We start from the raw sequence: 14,644 nt of genomic DNA, 5'->3' as shown, positions 1-14,644 counted from the left end.
TAAATTCCTCTGTACTGCAAAACTGCTGTTTGTTCTACGGGGAAAAATAAAACCTGTTTTTCCTTCACAGAGGAACAATTAAAACTGGAAAAAATTGAATGTGAGAAAGGGTTAATGTCTAGCACTTCTTCTAGCATCATTTTCATGATCCAGTTTATGTCCTTCTTCCATTACCAGCTGCTTTTGCACAGATGATCCAATCATGAAGCTCCCAATATGTCATCTAATTTTGTTTCATCATTTAAATGGGAGGAGTTCCACTCATGCCCAGCTTTTCAATAAAACCAAAGGTGCTTTTAAAATGCCTGATGGGTTATATTTCAACTTATATATTTCACCTTATATATCTTATATCACTGTTTGATACGTAATTGAGGGGGTGGGGTTGGAGGGTTTCATCATTGTTCAACTGCTTTTGATCTAATGCATGCTTCGCTGAAAATGTTGCAAATTGTCCTGCTTCTTATTCTGAAAGTGCATTTTCATAATTTTGTGTAACACTTTCCTTGGTCATTCCATGCAGATGTGAATGAATGTGAAGCCGAACCTTGCAAGAATGGTGGAATTTGTACAGATCTTGTAGCTAATTATTCCTGTGAGTGCCCAGGTGAATTTATGGGAAGGAACTGCCAACATAGTAAGTATACTTACTACAGTATGCTAGTTATGTGAGGCTTTTGAAGGTTCACTAAGGCTGATTCCGCATGGGCCAAAAACAGCAGTGTGAAAACAGTGTGAAAATGGTATAAACCCTTTTACACTGTTTTAAACCCTTTTATACCATTTTCACACTGTTTTCACACCACTGTTTTTGGCCCATGCGGAATCAGCCTTAGAGATTAAATATTTAAAAGAAGGTGATAAACATTATGTTTGCCAAGCTTAAATGCCAAGCTTTTGTCTGTTAAAAAATAAGTTGTGAAACAGTTTTAAAAGTAGAATATTATTGTCTCCAAGTGTGCAGGAAGTTTTATGTATGTGCCAATAATAATGAACTGAAAAGATAAAATCTTGGCTAATTTAAGAAGAAGACACCCCCCCCCCCAATTCTGTATTGTTCAGAAGCATACAGCTAATCACATCTTACTGAAGGTGGACAGCTATAAGAGTACCTGAACAGGGTGTGTTAAATATTAATAGTTCTTCCTCTGAGGACTGGCTAGGACATAAGGATGTTCAACCAAAAAAGAGATGCCCCCTACAAAACCCTAGTTGATATCTATCACTTTTAGTGCTGCTTTCTTCCTAGATCTCTTATTATTTGAAAGCTAAACAATTCCCCCATGGAAAATATAAGCTCAAGGAATTATATTAAAGCACACAGCATTTTTTAAGATGTGCTTCTGATTTGTATAATCGGAAAATGTAGTTTCATAAAAAGGTGACTGAATCTGCCAGCATAAGGGGCACCCCTTCCAGTGGAGAGGGCAGGGATGTCGATGTCCAGGTGCCCCACAGCTCTGCAGTGATGAAACCCAAAAGTGGGTGCCACCATGGAGCTAAACCTGTGTCTGAGTGGATACTGGCACAAGGGGCAGTGGGCTGGGGCATTCCTGAGGGTGAAGCCAACTGTAATCAGCTTCCACCCAAGCTTTCATTACAGCTGTATTCAGAGGCGGAGCTACCGAGGGTGGGGGCATGCATTACACAGAATGCATGCTGCGGGGAATCGCCCCCCCCCCCAGCCTCCTGCGGTGCCCTCAGCCCCCCACACTTACCTTAGTTCAGTCTGAAAGTTCAGGCTGGAAAAGCAGCCTGTTCACTTGAGGCTAAAAATTACCTGGTGGGAACTACACTTCCCAGGAGACCTTGCAACCCCCAAGGTCTCCTGGGAAGTGTAGTTCCCACAGGCTGCTTTTTCCAGCCTGCAATTTCAAGCTAAAGTAAGGTAAGTGTGGGGGGGCGCCGCAGTGGGGGTGGGGTGGGGTGGGGTGGGGGTGGAACACAGAGTGCTCACTGGGCGCAGTATAGCCCAGCTATGCCTCAGGGTGTATTACACCCAAGCACCTTCCTTTTGCCTACCAATGACCTGAGGAGATTTTCCATTCAAAAGTTCAAACTGTCAGTTAAAGGTTTGACTGAGCAGCATCTTAATCTGTTATTATATTGATGCAGCAGAATGAAGGATGATTTAACTTTATTTTTCTTCAGTTTGTGCTTTCCCACCTTGCACTTATAATAAAAAGTAAAATGTTCTTCAGTTGCTCAGCTATGACACAGCTCAACCAGAATCAGGCAGAGGTCTGCATTGAGGAAACTTTTCCTAAATCCTTTTCCTTCTGTCAGAAATAAAATAACGTAGGCACCAGGGCTTTATAATATTAAAAGATGAAATGTATAGTTTTTATTAACACGAACACAAAACTGGTTTTGGCAAAATAATAAATGTTATAAAACAAGAAGCTGGTACATTGAGATGAGAAGTGGCAGGATGGGGGTTGTTTCTGCTGCCTTCCCACACCACCTGAAAAACCCCCTGTGGAAGTGGTGTATCATCATCCCCACCTCCCAGCAGCTTGTAGATTAGGCTGTCTGTTTTATAGGTTTTGTTCCTGCCCTTGACAAGCTTGAAAAATGTACTGGCAAAGAGAATGAGTTGTGATCTGGGTGCTTTACAGTTCACATATCTGTCACAAACTCACTAGGCAGCCTTAGCCATTTTAACCTGCAATATAAAGATAATTATACTAGTCTACATTTTAAGGCAGTTGTAGAGAGTACAAGACAATATTTGTGAAGGACTCTGAACACTGAAAATCCTAAAATATAATTGCCTAAGCTTGGAATGTGTGGCAGTGATGCACTCCTACCCAGTCACTATGCAGGAGTCACTTCCAGTCAAGCCATGTGTGTTGCTGGGCTGGAAGTGAGTCCTTGGTGGTGAATGAACACTGCCTGCAACAGACCCAATGTGGGATTATTAGCCTCCACTGATTCCCCTACCCATAGCCCACTGTCCTGGAGGATTAGCACCCTGAACCCACATTGCCAAACTGATGTGTCAGGAAGAGCATCAAGGCATCAAGCGGAGGCCTCAGGCAGGAGCGACCAACGCAGGAAACACATCTTGCCAAGTGAGGTCCTGTGAAGCATGACAGTGGTGTAGGGTGTCTGCCACAAAGCTCTTTGCCTGAGCTTCTCTGCAGAGATGGACACAGCAGAGTTGAATACTGATGATAGAAAAGGAAGGCAATGGGGCACACAGTGATGGGCCAGGTGGACAGTAGGGTATAGCACGGGGGGGGGGGAGAGAAAATGCAGCTGACATGGGGGGCCAAGGGGGAAGAAACTCAGGAGGGGTTGCCCTGCTCAGTGAGTGCCCTTAACCCACCAATTTTTATAGTGCCCACTGTATTTCTCAATTCAATGGGCTTTACTGCTAGCTCTGTATAAATGCTAAGTGCACCTTACTCATAAGGTCCTTCAAGAACCATTCCTACTTACCACTGTCATGAGAGCGTCTCTGTAACAATTTTACTTTCCCCCACTCATGTTTCTTCTCTTATCCATGGCCATTTAGTAAAAATGGAGGAAATGCATATATTATTGAACATTTTATGAGGCATTAAAACTAATATTTATGGACTCTTTATAATCTATTTGATGTAACAGAAAATGTCCCTTGGAAAAAATCTTTCATTACCATGATGTCTTTAACGACGCTTAATTCTTAGGTTATTTTTATGGTGTGTAAATAACATGGTGGACAGGTGGTTTAATGTCTGTACTGATTGCAAAACACTGAAATACCCTTGCTTAGGGAGACAACCACATTTCTCCTAAGCATGCTGGCATAATTTTCTTGACTTTTAACATTCATTTGTGAGCTATAAACATCAGCTAGCTAAAGCCAAGTTCATATTAAAATGTTAGCTCCTTCCTAGACACATCACAATATTATTCCTGCAAACTATAATATCAATGCCTGCAAACTATAATATCAACATAAGAGAGGTCTTGCTTTCTTTCACAAGGGTTTTTACCACATTGTAACAACAATGTAATTATGTCTTAATTACATCACTGCACATATTTACAATAATTATGTAATTGAAAGCTGTCACACTAATTATGTAAATCTCCAATTGCTGATTCCGCCTACCTCATACCTAGATTTTTGTTACAGTATTCTCCAGATACATAAAACAGTAGTACTGAGAATTAGAAAACATGTATCATGATTCCAGACATACAGTTCAGTTTTTGGTCCTAGATGAATTTTGAATGAGGGAGTTTTGTTATCATTTATTTGCTTTCTTGTTTGTTCTTTCCTGTCATTTGTATTGCTTTAAAGTTAATTTTGATCTTCTTAAAACCAGTACTTTTTAAAATTTTCTTGAATAGAAGTTTGACAACTTGACTGCTGTTGCCTTCCCATCAAATTCTATCTGATACCTCTTGATCACATGCAAATAAAAATGCAAACATTTATTTATTTTTAAACCCTTTCTCCAGATGTATAATAATTGTGTAATTGAAAACTGTTGAATTATGAACCATTACTGATTACAGCATGGGCATACTGGACATGGGGACATATGGGGTCACATGTCCCTGGGCGCACAAAAATTAGTCAAATGGGGGCCAAAATCACCCCCCCCCCAATGCTTCTAGCAGTGCAGTTGTGGCCCAGCAAAGATGCTGCCTGCAGTGGCCATGCACCAGCCAAGGTGCTCCTCCTGGGCAAGTGGCCCAAAGCACACTACGGCCCCAGCAGGCAGCTATTCATCCATAGTGCAGCCACCCTGCGCCCCTGCCCCTACCCCCCCCCCGGTCTTGGCCGCACTGGGAAGCAGGTGGAGCGGGTGGTAGATCAGGAGACCAGGCCTGCCAGGTAGGAGGCGTAGTGCCTCCACGCTCCCCTCTTTGCCCCTTACACAGAAGTTTCTTTTCTCCTGCACCTGAGAGCCCAGCTGCCTTTCTTCAATTCTGGCCTCCTTTTACTCCAGAGTCACAGCAAATCGGGGAGGTGGGCAGCGAGGGTGGCAGTGGCAGCGGGGATGTATAATTCTGAGCTCCCAGATTTCTTTTCTTTTTCTTTTTTTGGTACTGAACAGAGCTAACATAGGCAGATTCCACATGGGCCAAAAACAGTGGTGTGAAAACAATGTAAAAACAGTGTAAAATGGTTTAAAATGGTGTAAAAGGGTTTACACCATTTTCACACCGCTGTTTTTGGCCCATGCAGAATCCGCCATAGATAGGAATAGCCTGTTGCTGAAAAGGTGTCCTTTTTTGTTTGCAAACCAGCAAGCCCCTTTGTCAGGCATCCGCACTCACCCCTTCACCCCTTACACAGCAGTTTCTTTTGTCCTGCACCTGAGAGCCTGGCTGCCTTTCTTCATTTCTGGCCTCCTTTTACTCCAGAATCAGCAGCAGGTTAAGGAGGGGGAGGGGGTTATAATTCTGAGCTCCCTGTTTTGTTTTGTTTTTTTGGTATTGGACAAAGCTAACATAGATAGGAATACTTTGTTGCTGAAAAGGTGGCCTTTTTTTGTTTGTAAACCTGCAAGCCCCTTTGGCACACTTTTGAACAGAAGCACTTTGATGAATGCATCCAGGAGAACAAGGTAGTTTAGCTGCCCTTGTGCCATTAAGTGGGTTTGTTCCTGATTGTGAGCAATGAAAGATTCTATGTTTTGTCTGTGGTGTGGGAAATACTGTGCACTTCACCCAGAACTCAATCCTTGATTTGGTGTGTCAGGATTCTTCTTGCTGCTTGGTCAAAATTATTATTTTGTGTATTATAAAACATGATAGTTTGATACAAGAGCATTTATAGTTTGGACAGTCAATGTTAAATGAAAGCCAAAACTGGAAAGTACAAATGAGTAGTGTTTGGGTGACTTGTGCACTGTTCCTCGGTTGTTTTCCTTTCTATTTTGGGGATCTGGGTAAAACTAGGATCCAGATGATTTTAAACAGATCCTCATTAATTCAATTGATTTTAAAATTGGAATGAAATGAAACAACCATGAAACTAAACAGCATGTATGTCTACAGGCAGCACCAAAACAATCATGCATCCCACACTCCATGGCGCTATAGTGGTGCAAAAACCTCCTTGAAAAACAGGGATCCTCAAGGATCCTCATGATTTTTGCACTGTCACCCCCAAATCACCATCACATCACAGCTCAAACCCTTAGCCACATGTCTGTCCACAACAATCACACATCACATGTTCCATGGCACAGCAATGGTGCAAAATCATGGTTAAGAAGCATGGATCCTCATCATTTTTCAATTTGGTCACCCCAAAATCACTAGCAAATCACTGCTGATAATCCTAGACACATGTCTGAACACAACAATCATGCACTCCATGCTCTGTGGCACTGCAGTGGTGCAAAAACATGGTAAAAAGCATGGATCCCCATGGATCCTCATGATTTTTCCATTTGGTCACTGCAAAATCACCAGCATATCACAGCTCATACCTCCAGACAAATGTCTCCCCACAACAATCAGGCCTTCCATGCTCTGTGGCACTGCAGTGCTGGGGAGCAATTGGGGTCCTGGATATAACACCATAAAATGTTTTCATAGAAGTAATAAAAAATTTGAAAGCATTTTGAAAAGGTCAAAAAAATTATTTTTGCTGTGTGGCATGGACCATTGCTGTATTCAGATTTGTGAGTTGGGGCATGTTCTACAATGTGATGGTGATTTTGAAATGACCTGGTGCAAAAACTCATTATTTGGTCACGGTGGGGGAGGGCGGCCACCCATACCGCGGTGGGGAAAACACAAAACTCAGATTTTGTCCCCGGGTTCCATTTTCCCTAGATAGTCTCAAAGTTATTTACAATTATAAATTAATAACATCAAATACGTAACAGTGAAACATCACATGCTCTCTATAACCTAATAAAGCTACATATTGTATGCAATAAAATTGTAACTATATGCAATGGTGCATTAGAACATCTAATATCACATAAAATCTAGATTTATTATTCTTTCACAAGAAAAATATTCTGTTTTGGTAACAAACAGAACTAGTATTTAACACTAAAATATCTATGTCAGTATACAAAAATTCCAAAAGTAATGTGGAACACTCAAGAAAATAGAAGCAAGAGGCAAAAGAAGTAGAACAAAGAGACTGTTAGAAGTATTAGTTATCTCATGATGTAGCTTTTTATTTACTTCATTGCTACTCTGCCTTTCTCACTGAGACTTAAGGCAGATTGAAAAGTTAGAAGACACTTCAAAAGACAATGAAATATTTTTTTAAAAGAACCGGCTGAAAAAATTTCACAAACATTAGTAAGTGAACCCTATTCCATTTATTAAAGCACCCTCCTCAACAGTTATATTTTTACTGCCACCCAACTCCCTGTATAAAATATATTCAAGTAAAGAACACATAAGGATTTGCAAGGGTCAATTCATTATTGTCAAACAGGAAAATCCAGTTGCAAACCATTGCTAAAGTACACTGTGAGTGCATTATCCTGTGTGGGTGAAGGCAACTATCAATTCTACTACCTCAAGATGCTACCTCTGTTCCACATTATTCTGTTGCATGTGCAGATCAGGTGTTCAAATAGTCAAGTAGCTCTGTTGATTATAACATTTTGATAACAATAATCTGGAAGGATTAGAAGGGTTTTATTTTGTTCTAAGAGAGATAAACAAAGTTAGGGATATTTACCCAATCTTGTTAGGCAGGATTTACACTAATGATTCAATTCCCAAAGCACAGCCTTCACAGTACCAGTGCAAATGATGTTGTTCTTCTCTTTTTACTCAGATTAAATATAGGAAGGTCATCTACTCTCTCCTATTAATTCTGTAGTAGTGTGTCATGTCTATTCAACGATTAGGCCTGTACATATTCTTAAGCAAAATATAAGCATGCTAATAGTAAGGTTTCTTTGTCACTTTCTAGTATATGCATAGTTCTTTTTGCATAAACACCATTCTAACATAAAAATCTAATAAAATTGCACACCTTTAGCAATATATAATGTTGTCCATAGAAAGATCTATAAGGCATTTCACCTCATTTATTCACTAGTGTTAGAAACACGGGTTTGAGACCCTTGGTGAAGAAACAGCAAAGTTTATTAAAATACGTTTCTTGCAAGCAACGGGCATCTGTCAACAGAGAGAGCCATGCTGAACAATCACAAACACATGCATGTCTTTCCTTCTAATGAGTGGGCGTTCTCCCTCCCCTTGCCTCCCACTATATTTGGTCTTCCCTTCCAGGCATTGTTCTCAACTTTTCATTTATTACCTCTTCTACCTGTCTGTTAGAGAAGATTACCTTTGTTTTTTTCCAGAGCCCACTCAGAAACTCTTTGCCCTCTCTCCCCAGCTGCATAAGCATAAACTTGTTTTCTTCATTTTGTGGTTAACATGTCTTGTGAACTTTTTAGGTCACATGTGCATCTTATTTTTCCATTTTTGATATACTTACTAGATAAGCTGGCTATGTGGTTTGGCATTTCCTTGCTGCACACTCTACTCTTTACCTTTTGACTTTCCAAATGTTGGCCTAGTAGTTGAAGAAACAAGCATAGAGTTGGTTTAAACCACTAAACAGTTCAGGCACTAAAAGAATACATATAAATCCATGTTTCATTATCAATGATATATATTGAAAAAGCAATATTTTATGTATTTATTACACCAGTGGTATTGTTTGGGTATAGCCTATTATTAAATAAATATTAAATAAAAATAAATATCCATAAATAAATATCCATAATTCTTATAAAGTTGACATATATGTGTCCAAGATGCCCTAATTATGGAAGGGAAAAGGATTTTTTAATTTACTTTTACTGGTAAAATGTGGAGAGGGAATGTTTTGCAAAAGACAAAATCTGAGAAACCTACAGTATATATCTTAATGTTTGCCAGCTTTCCTTCAATGATCAACATGCACTACATAGGGGTAAAAGGGAAGCAGATGGAGCTACCCTTTTGTATATATTAAACATTCTTTGGTTGAAAAAGAGTTTCCCTGTATTGGGTGAAGAGGATAAGGATTTCCATTATCAAATATGCCCATATCTATTTTGCAAGATATATGGATTAATTAATTTATCAGGACACTTGTAATATATTTGAATAGTCAGAATTTTTTGCCTCAGAAATGTCTTAGGATTCATTTTGATTCTGATTCTAATTATTCTCTACACTTTCAAACCATAAAGTCTGTCATGACAAGTTAGATCCAGTGCAAGAACTGTGTAAAAGAATCCCTAATCTTATTGTCTTTCTATTCCCCCAACAGTCATTTCCAATTCAAAAAAAAAAAGTTTGTTTCTCAGGTTTGTAAGACTTCCATGGAATAATAGTTATGTTGAACAAGAGGTGGATTCAGAGGTGGGATTCAGCCAGTTCTATCCTGGTGCAATTGGGATGGGGAAGGGAGAGCTTGCCCAGTGCTTGGATCCTGTTGGCAAATCTTTCTATCCTGGTGCAGTGGGGATGGGGAGGGGAGAGTTTGGCCAGTCCTTGGATCCTGTTGGCAAATCTTTCTATCCTAGTGCAATGGGGATGGGGAGGGGAGAGTTTGCCCAGTGCTTGGATCCTGTTGGCAAAACTTTCTATCCTGGTGCAATGGGAATGGGGAGGGGAGAGTTTGCCCAGTCCTCGGATCCTGTTGGCAAATTTTTCTATCCTGGTTCAATGGGGATGGGGAGGGGAATTTTTGCCCAGTGCTTGGTTTCTGCTGGCAAAACTTTCTACCCTGGTGGCAAGGGGATGGGAAGGGGAGATTTTGCTCAGTGCTTGGCTCCGTTTTTCAAAACTGTCTACCCAGGAGGCATCGGGGCGGAGAGGGGAGATTTTGCCCAGTGCCCCTGCTTCAGTACCACCTACCCTGCTCCGGAAATCCCCCGCAACCAGAACGCCCAGACCACGCCCCCGCCATGTTGTGCCCCACTCTGCTCCGTTGGCACTACATGACTGTTCCCTCTGTTGTGGATATAATTCATTTTTAACATTATACATTAGCATTGCATTCTTGATTGTTTCCAAGGATGTATGCTATACTGCTAACCTACATCACAGAATTAACACAGCTGGTATGTTTTTACCATTTTAGTCAATGTATCTTGTAGCTGGAAAAAGTGTTGTGATATTTTAATGGAAGCATTTTGGTACTTCTACATTTTAGATAAATTAGGAGTAGAATTTGAATGAATATGTGTGGCAAAACACAACTGCATACTCAGAAAGAAAGGAGACTTTTTATCTGTATGAGGTGCCTCTGAATAATGTTAAATGCATATTTTTATGTGGATTTGCTACAGTAGTGCAGAGAAAATTTCAGTTGCTGATACTGGAGGATGGGGGAGCCTGACAAAATGCGTCATACAACTCTGCATTAACAAACAAAGAGGCTTCTTCTGAGGCAGGCTTGAACCTTCCTATCATAATTCTTGATGGTTTATTGAATGCCAAAAGTACATATGGTGCTACAGAAAAACTATAATGCTTGAATAATGCTATCCCTGCTGATCTATGTTAGAAAAATGCAACAGGAAAGAATAAAATATTGTGTGTGTACTTTGCCAAAGCTCATAATTATATTGGCAGGTCTAAATAAATGCTACTTTCTGAACAATAATAAATAGATCATAAGAAGTTCCCCATTGTATTACATCCACTATCAATTTAAATCCTTTTCAGAGCATAAAATTCAGTCTGGGCAACTTAGTGGCAACCTTCTTATCTATAATGTACCCAGGAAGACCAGTGATTATTAGTCTTCTTTGCAAGTCAGTAGAGGATCTCTTTGATTGTTCAAAATAGCTATGCTGTGGAGCATAGGAACTGCCGGAACAAAAAGCTTGAAGGATATTGGCTATAATAAGGCAAATTGCGGAAGACTGAGTAAAACAAGCTGTCTGATCTGACTGTTTGTGATTAAGCATAGGTAGACTACTGTCTTATTAGTTTGGAAGTAATTTCCACTGAAATCAGTGAGGCTCATTTTCAATTCAATGTGCTTTGGAGAGTTTGACTGTAAACAGAAATGCTGTCATCAAGACTGTTATCTCTTGACCAGTAGATCTTGCATAGCCAAAGCAGCCTATACTACTAATCTGCAAATATTTTGCTTTTAGGAACTGAGTTCACACTTTGCAAATATGTGGTTGATTCATGGACTAACCAATATTAAATTACTGCACATATTGTGCAGGCAAAATAACACCAACAGCCAGGGAAAACACTCTGATCTGCAGAATCCACACTCAGTAGACTGGAAATCAGTTGTAATTCCAGGGTTTTTTATAGCTCCTACCAGGAGGTTGGTAACCCTAACTTTGAAACTGATCACAGGCCATGTATGGAGGCTTTTCAGGTACTGATAACCTTCCCTGCTTTGTTCCAATGATAGAACATGCACTTTTTATGGGTTGCTGCATCTGTTGCTTGACTCACAAACTGTGTTAGGAAGGCAAAAGTTCAGCACTCACTTGTCAATGTTTAAGGGGTGCCAGTACTGCCTAACATAGCTCAGGGACAGATTTCAAATATGGGTGAGTTCCCAACATCTTCTATTGAGAACAGGTATGTTACCATGATGCAGATTTAACATTATAGACCGATTTAGTAAATAGCTCCTTCCGGAAGAAACTAGACTTTTTCATAAAGTTAAACAGTGTAAGGACTCACATGGTATTACTAGTGTTTATGTGCAGAATTAAAGCTGGGCCAGTAATCCATGGCTGCCAACTGTTTTAAATATCTGTCAGTAAAATGGATAGCCCCCTCAAATTGTTCCTATAGTCATAATCATATAATTTTATAGTACCAAAGTAATGAAGCAGCTTGGATAGTGTTCTGCTTTTGCCTGGAGGAGGGAGGATTCTGGTCTTTGGCACTTTTTTTGGTTGTTGTTGTTCAAAGCATGTTCATTCCACTCCTCTGCAGAGGACAGACTTTTAGCTAGGGATAAAGAAAGACCAATAATGGCTCATAGTTTATCTTGGTTATGGATCGAAGCTGAAATAAACAAAGCACTGCAATGATCATTTCAAGCCATCTACAGAATGCTTCCTGCCATTAGTGTTATCTTTCCCCTCCTTTTTTCCTCCCTAAAGCAAAGTATCTGAATAAAACAATTGTGGGAAAATGGTATTGGCTGTGAGCTAAATGAAAAGTGTATGCACGAATCAGTATTAATTATCACGATATTGGATGTCATCCTCCATCCTCCTGTCAGGGTTTGTGTTCAGCAGCATTATCTTGCCATACCAAGCACAGCCAGAGTAATCTCATTCCACAAAATGAGGTGCAGAGAAGAAAAGAGGCCTGCAGATGTCTCAAGCAGATTTGCTTCTCACATGCTTTCCATTGGAAATCTGTTTGTGCAGACTACAGATTACTTGTTGTGGAGCTCTGCTATTAGGAGAGGTGCAAGCAGTGTGTTCCCCCACCCCACCCCCAAAACAGTCTTCCCCACCTGACAGCTTGTTTATTAACAAGGCAGCATTCATTTTGTACTTTTAAGCAGTATTTATGATTACTGACCATAATTGACCATAATTGACATTATGCCCACCTACATACTAAGCGCTAAACATCAGTATAAATGCTGTCATTAAGGAAGGGTAGTGGCAGCATTGATTTCCTCTTTGTCTCAGACCACACTTGATTGTGGTCTGGACTGGAGCACTTAAATTTTTGGCTAGTTTGTTGGCTGTATAAATTATTCGTATAATGATAATGATGAAATGCAACTGAAAGACACAAATACATTTCCTTAGATAAAAGGTGACCGTCTTAAAAACATTACAAATAAGTAACTACAACATTTTTTAAAAATGTCACCCTGCTATTTTCTATATGTCTAATCTCTAAATCTTTAGGCTGAGAATTTTGCCTATTCCCAATTAAAATCTCTTTAGCCCCTCTTCTGAAATCTTATGTAGTCTAATGCAAACTCAGGAAAAAGCCCTCTTGCCTTCCCTAAATAGTGCCCCATATTATCTTCTCAAACAATACTTTTTAGCTGCTGGAGTCTATTTGATCATTTGTGTTCACCATTTTAGTGTTTCATAATCATAGAGATATGATTTATTTGGCTGAAATCTAGAGAGGCCTTGAATGTATAACCATGTTCCTTCCATTGCTATCTATGAAAGATCCGCCAGATGTCAAATAGAGAATTGCCCCCACTTTACACAAAATTTTATCTGCTGTATGAGCCTGCTGCATGTATGAACAATGAGTTTAGATTCACTTATGATTTTTGCATTCCATTTAATAAAAAAAATTGTGCCTTCCACAATTGTGGAGTACTGTTTCTCTTAACTCACTTGTTATCATGTCTTGTTCAGAATGATCTGATATGACTGGTTTGATGTTTGTATAGATCCATATCAAATATCTCAGTTTTAGATACTCTGATGCGTATATTCTTTCCACAGAATGCTCTGGGCCATTAGGAATTGAAGGAGGAATAATTTCAAACCAACAAATTACAGCATCATCCACACATCGGGCTCTTTTTGGGCTCCAGAAATGGTATCCCTACTATGCACGACTTAACAAGAAAGGTCTTGTAAATGCTTGGACGGCTGCAGAAAATGACAGATGGCCATGGATTCAGGTAACAGATGGAACTGTTGAGATGGGCGTGGGGAATCTTCCAGGCTTCATTGCCAAAGTAATTTAAGACACTGATGAAGAAAAGTATTTTCAGAACTCTTATTTGCTACCTTAAATGAACCCTAGACTTATGAAGGGGGGATTTTTAAATTACAACTGCTTTGGATCATTCACATGTACAAGTGCTGCAGGGAGAGAGAAGAGATGGAGAGCAAGGAAGTTTGGAGGGAGAGGACAGGGTAGCAGGTAGCGTGGAAGACTGGCAATGAGGGACCTAGGATAGGGACAAAAGTCTAGTCCCCCCTTACCCTGTGGTTCAAAGGGCTTAGTAGCCTGCATCGCTCCTTTGACACCAGGAGCACAGATGGGCTGTCCAATGCCCAAGAAGGGTTGGAACAGGCCTTGAAGAGCCCAAGTCTCATAGACCTTAAAACTTTTAATGACAGATTGGAAAAAGTAGAAAACAGACTGGAAACAATCAAGAAGGAGAAAGAAATTGACCAGCAGGAATTGTTAATGTTGCAAATGAAACAGAATGAGAAAATGATGAGATTTGCAGCAATTAATGAAGAAGATGAATATTTTGGACCAGGGGTGTACCTAGGCAAACTGAAGCCCTGGGCAAAACCTGAGTTTGATGACCCCCCCCCCCCCCCCGTGGGCAGCCACCCTCCCCCACCATAACCAAACAATGATTTTTTTCCATCAGGTCGTTTCAAAGTCACCATCACATTATAGAACATGCCCCAACTCACAAATCTGAACACAGCAATGGGCCATGCCACACAACAGAAATATTTCTTTTGAAAATTTCAAAATACTTTCAAAATGTTTTATTACTGCTATGAAAACATTTTATGGTGTTGTATCCAGTTCCCCCAATTGGGGGAAACAGAATCACTTTCAATGTTATTTAAACTGGGGGCCCAGATTCTCCCTTTAAGGTAGATTTGAAAGGAGAATCTAGGCTCCCTAGTATAAACAAGTGGTGCTGGAATACACCTCCAAGCAGCATCATTTTCAATGGTTTTTAAACTAGAGAGCCCAGATTCTCCTTTTA

General features: G+C 40.1%; 1 protein-coding gene across 1 annotated transcript in view; it reads left to right on the top strand.

Annotated features, from left to right (window-relative positions):
• The window catches only part of EDIL3 (EGF like repeats and discoidin domains 3), a 323,251-nt gene that overhangs the window by 173,874 nt on the left and 134,733 nt on the right, over window positions 1-14,644 (top strand). Inside the window, exons 5-6 of the mRNA XM_048502911.1 lie at window positions 524-637; window positions 13,404-13,585. Of these exons, the coding sequence (XP_048358868.1) occupies window positions 524-637; window positions 13,404-13,585 (296 nt within the window). The remainder of the gene's footprint in view (window positions 1-523; window positions 638-13,403; window positions 13,586-14,644) is intronic.

The sequence above is a fragment of the Sphaerodactylus townsendi genome, linkage group LG07, assembly GCF_021028975.2.
Source record: "Sphaerodactylus townsendi isolate TG3544 linkage group LG07, MPM_Stown_v2.3, whole genome shotgun sequence".
Taxonomy (NCBI): domain Eukaryota; kingdom Metazoa; phylum Chordata; class Lepidosauria; order Squamata; family Sphaerodactylidae; genus Sphaerodactylus; species Sphaerodactylus townsendi.
The sequence above is the reverse complement of the archived record's forward strand: the minus strand, read 5'-3'. Positions and strand labels throughout refer to the sequence as shown.